Source organism: Pituophis catenifer, unplaced genomic scaffold, assembly GCF_029215685.1.
Source record: "Pituophis catenifer annectens isolate HBS135680 unplaced genomic scaffold, rPitCat1.0.hap2 SCAF_5, whole genome shotgun sequence".
Classification (NCBI taxonomy): Eukaryota; Metazoa; Chordata; class Lepidosauria; order Squamata; family Colubridae; genus Pituophis; species Pituophis catenifer.
The window spans coordinates 105,156,271-105,158,009 of record NW_027256885.1 but is presented as its reverse complement, the minus strand read 5'-3'; the positions used below and the strand labels follow the sequence as shown (position 1 = coordinate 105,158,009).

At 40.9% G+C, this 1,739-nt stretch overlaps 1 protein-coding gene across 1 annotated transcript; it reads left to right on the top strand.

Moving 5' to 3' along the window:
* Positions 1–218: 218 nt before the first annotated feature.
* LOC139317762 (uncharacterized) lies at positions 219–1,305 on the top strand. The gene is made up of 3 exons (XM_070944827.1): positions 219–641; positions 732–818; positions 932–1,305. The coding sequence occupies exons 1-3, from the start codon at positions 362–364 to the stop codon at positions 1,303–1,305; spliced, it is 741 nt and encodes a 246-aa protein (XP_070800928.1). The 5' UTR covers positions 219–361.
* Positions 1,306–1,739: the final 434 nt, after the last annotated feature.

Below are 1,739 nucleotides of genomic sequence, written 5' to 3'. Positions count from 1 at the left end.
TTTTATTTTTATATATTTCCGAAAGGTTTGGGTAACGGGTGGGGCTAGAAGGCTGGAAAAATAAAATTAAGAGAAAGAATAAAGAATAAAAACATGAGGTTATGCGCAGGCTCTGTATGTTACAAGAGGCCCCAGGGCGTGTTGGGGCATGCCCCAGGGAGGGGTGGCCTGCGGTCATGCGTTGCGTATATGGTTGCTAGATAACGGGAGGGCGATGAGCGTGACGGCACGTGCGACAAGTTTGTTTATGGCATGTTCTGACAGGTCCCAGGCGTGGCCTGTGGTTCACAGCCTGATAAAAGAGGGCCTCTGCAGAAGGGCGACAATTCAGCCGCTTAAAGCCTAGGCCTCGTTTAATAATATGGGGCAAGACGAAGGAAATAATAAAAAGGTTGTAGACCCTTCTACATCATGGCCCACGGCAAGGCCTATTCTGAATGACTGCCACAAAATATGTTGTACAATGTTTGATGAAGACTTACAGGACTTCAGGCCTATTTTGTTTGGATGCCGTCTATCATGCTGTAATGTACGGGACGTCATAGAACGTGAAGACGTGAACGATCTCACCAGGTCTTACCTGTCACGATGGGAAATGACTAAGAGATGCTCTTTATCGCCGGTCCAAGGAACAGGCCTGAGTAAGTAAAAAATCGGTTATATATTCAAATGTGTAATTCAGGATAACACTGTTACCATCATGATAGGTAATGAATTAATATATTTTCCAGGTTCTGTCCCGGTTTATAGTCACAACAACAGTGACCCCTTAATGTCAAACTTATCAACCGATGAAGAGTCTGCAGAGGGCCGCTTAGGTAAATGAAACTAAATTGACTTTTTTACTACAGCTATTGATGACAACTTTATATAATAAATGGGGAAAGTTGCTGTTAGATTTAGTAATGATATATTTTTTATATTTAATCAGAAAGGCCCCAAGGATATAAACATGACAAGAGTCTGGTTTTTTTAAGAGGCATCTCAAGTGAGGAAGAATCTACAGAGGAGAGAGGTGATTGTCAGTGCCCTACGAAGACCATTACCAACGTGCCTACGGCGGATGTTAATAATGGTATTAATGAGGCGGTTCTGAAGCTTACCGAATACCCCGTTTGTCTACCAGAGGATGTAAATAAAGACATTACAAATGTAGTTAACATTGCTAAAGTATGTGAATGTGGTCGTGTTGGTTGTATTTGTGAGGTGACTACAGAATTTGAAGATAGTGATGATGATGATGATGATGATTACTATAGCTCTACTAGTGATGAAGGTTATTATTCTGCTAGTGAAGAATGGTAAAGGATATGTAAATTACAAATAAAAGGCTTGTGCTAAAGAGCAAAGTGTATTTATTGTAAGGAGCGAATGGTGCAGAATGAAGTATGAAAATATTCTAAAGGAGTTGTATTATACACCCGAATGCACAGGCAGTTATGGAGGTGTAGACCCACTATTTAAGGCAGGACGGAAACGCATTAAAAACCTAACCTTGAAACGTGTCAAGACATGGCTTTCCGGACAAGATACATATACTCTTCATAAGCCGGCAAGAATAAATTTTCCTAGGAACGCAACAATAGTTTCTTGCATTGACTGTCAATGGCAGGCAGATCTTGTGGATTTATCAGGATTTGACTCTGAAAACAACGGTTTGAAATTTATTTTAACAGTGATCGATGTACTTTCGAAATATGCCTGGGCTGTCTGTTTACTTGATAAGTCAGGACGGGGGG